Raw genomic sequence first — 2,822 nt, 5'->3', positions numbered from 1 at the left:
GTGCTCCTCTATTCAAATGAACCACCAAAAATCAGATTTATTAGGCCCGAAATTAAGCATTATTTGTAGTAAACTTGGTGAATAACATTCACACAAATGATGCGTTATTACTTTGTCCGATATCAATACAAACATTCTAACACGCTTTGCATGAACTTCTCTCCTTTTTAGATTTTGCTTTCAATGCTAATATCATATTTCTGCTTGTACTCGTTGGTGCGTTTACCGCTATGTGTTTTTGTTTTGTTTTGTTTGTTTGTTTAATTGTTTAGCTATCGGACGAACAGACACCATGGCAACGTTTCATCAAATCAGGAGCCAAAATCTGGAGTGTCCCATTTGTCTAACACTTTTCAACCAACCGAAATCACTGACGTGTTCTCACACCTTCTGCAGAGACTGTTTGGAATGTATCTTTCATACTAAGCAAAAACAAACAAAATATTACATGTCCTGTATGCAGGAACGAAACGCCCCTATCAAGTGGAGATGTGAGTATGTTACAAACAAACGTTTCACTTAATTCTCTCGTCGACGAAGTGAAAACCAAAAATTCAAAGTGCACAGCTTGTAAAACGGACGAAAAGCCGCCAGCTGTGTCCTACTGTCAGGACTGTACGACATATATGTGTAAGTCATGCGACTCAAACCATTCCCGCTGGCCACAACTCTCCACCCACACAGTGGTAACCATGAGTGAGATGGTTTCGGGAAAAGTTCTTGTTAATAGGAGACAGAAATGTAAGAAACATCCTAACGATGATGAGGAGTGTTTTTGCACTGAATGTCGGGAGTACGTCTGCTGTGAGTGCGGGACGTTACACTTACAAGCAAGACATCAGATCGAAGACGCAGCTGTCCATGAAGAGAAATTGATAAAGAATGTTAAGGAGTTACAAAAAAGGACAATGTTAAAGAAAACAACCATTGAAAATCATATCGATTTCATAGAGACACAACGAAATGAAATAACAAACATGCTGAGAAAGCTCAATGATGACATTGACGATACATACGAGGAATACATGCAACTATTGTCAGCCAGAAGAGAGAACCTGAAATGTCAAGTGAAACGACTGTCTGAAAAATTTGAGAAGGAATTACAAGCCATGGAGGAAGACAGTCGCCAAACAATTCGTCATATGAACGCTATGGAAGAGCGGATAACTAACGGTGTGAATGTTGCGCTCAAGAAAGACGCCTCGTTTGCACACGACACGCTGTGCGAGAACTTAAAGAGTTTTCTGGGACGAGATAATCCTGACGACCAATCACCGAGAGGTGTGGCAGAACGTGCCCAGAAGATTTCATTTAGGAAACATTTGAAGGTCAATGAACTTTGTCTGGGAGAGCTTGACAGTTACTGGGATGTTAAAGCAGACGTAGAGCTCCTGAGCGAAAATTGCATGAACTGTATGACTCGTGCACCAGACGGTAAGATGGCGGTGGGATCGTTTAACGGTGGAATCCATCTCTATTCCCCTGATGGCAAGCTACAGCAGACCGTCCTCCAGGATGTCACAATCCGTCAAATTGGATTCCTGTCTGATGGTCGAAGTGTTGTACGTGATACAAACAACAGGATGTCACTATATACTCCTCAGTGGGAGAGGCTCGACGTCACGTTCGAGACGATGAGTGAGGATAAAGGAGGGGCTGGCAGTCTCACTGTGGATAGAGATGATAATATCTACGTGGGTTACGTGAAGCCCGGAAAGATCCAGGTATTTACCCCACATGGTGGTAAGGCAGTCCGGAAAATAGCATGTGATGGAGATTCACCTGAACAATTATTCTCCTTTCACACCACGATGAAGCTGATACTGAACGATGAATCAACTGTCGTCTGCCTTGATGGTAAGGGGAAGAAGGAGAATGTCTTGATGGAGGAGGAGGAGGGTATGTATGCCTGGCCAGCAGTTTGTCGAGATGATTCTGTCATTGTAGCCTGGGTGAAGCACGAGGAGGGTCTCGTCAGTATCGATCGATACACGAGAGATTTGGAACACACTCATAATCTCATCACTGATTTCAAAATACAAAAACCAGAAAGATATTGGTACTATCTACAAGAGTTTGAAGGTGGTGAGATAGCTTTCTGCACTTCGGATAGACTCTACATATTTGATGCCACATAATGTAAAAATGTGATACAATGTACTAGTAGACGATTTCGTCATACAGTATATTTTAGGAAAGATTCTGAGGTGGGATACCTTTAATAAGTGAATAGAATATCGCAATGAATGAAGTTTGCATGTATGATAACAGACTGCACATGAATATTCAAACAATCGTACTGACCTTAGCCATGTCGAAAAGTTAAAGTAATTTATGGTTTATTGACCATTTCAAAGGTAAATCAGGGCCATTTACAACATTTGTTTGGGGATATTAGTGCCCTAAATGATACAGCAATATAAAGAGGAAAATGTCTTTCAGCTCGAATCAGTAAAAAGCTGATATTTACTGCATGTACTAAAGTGGTTTTGGGATTATTGTAATGACGCAGGTAAACAACCTGTGCAGCGCAGGTCTATATCAAAACTTACTTGTAGTGTATGTTTATAATTTTCCATATAAAAAACTCATTTCATATATTGCTTGAAAATGCCGATACTCATCATCCATGAGTCATGGATTTTGTAATCTGTCTGTCTATATATCAAAGTATTCTGGCTTTGGTACTCTTCTTTTGGTCTAAAGTGGCATGTACGTTATTAGACCGTGATGAGTAGTAAATGCGAATAATGAAAACGGTTACACAATCAAGACTTGGAGTGCCGTTCACTTTTTTTTGACGCTTTTTATAGCCTTTATTC

General features: G+C 40.5%; 1 protein-coding gene across 1 annotated transcript; it reads left to right on the top strand.

The window, feature by feature from the left end:
- The first annotated feature begins 325 nt into the window (after nucleotides 1–325).
- LOC140227435 (uncharacterized) lies at nucleotides 326–2,138 on the top strand. Its single transcript, XM_072307841.1, has one exon. It carries the CDS (start codon nucleotides 498–500, stop codon nucleotides 2,136–2,138), a length of 1,641 nt encoding a protein of 546 aa, XP_072163942.1. The 5' UTR covers nucleotides 326–497.
- Nucleotides 2,139–2,822: the final 684 nt, after the last annotated feature.

Source organism: Diadema setosum, chromosome 4, assembly GCF_964275005.1.
Source record: "Diadema setosum chromosome 4, eeDiaSeto1, whole genome shotgun sequence".
NCBI lineage: Eukaryota > Metazoa > Echinodermata > Echinoidea > Diadematoida > Diadematidae > Diadema > Diadema setosum.
Note: the sequence above shows the minus strand (reverse complement) of the source record. Positions and strands in the feature narration are given on the sequence as shown.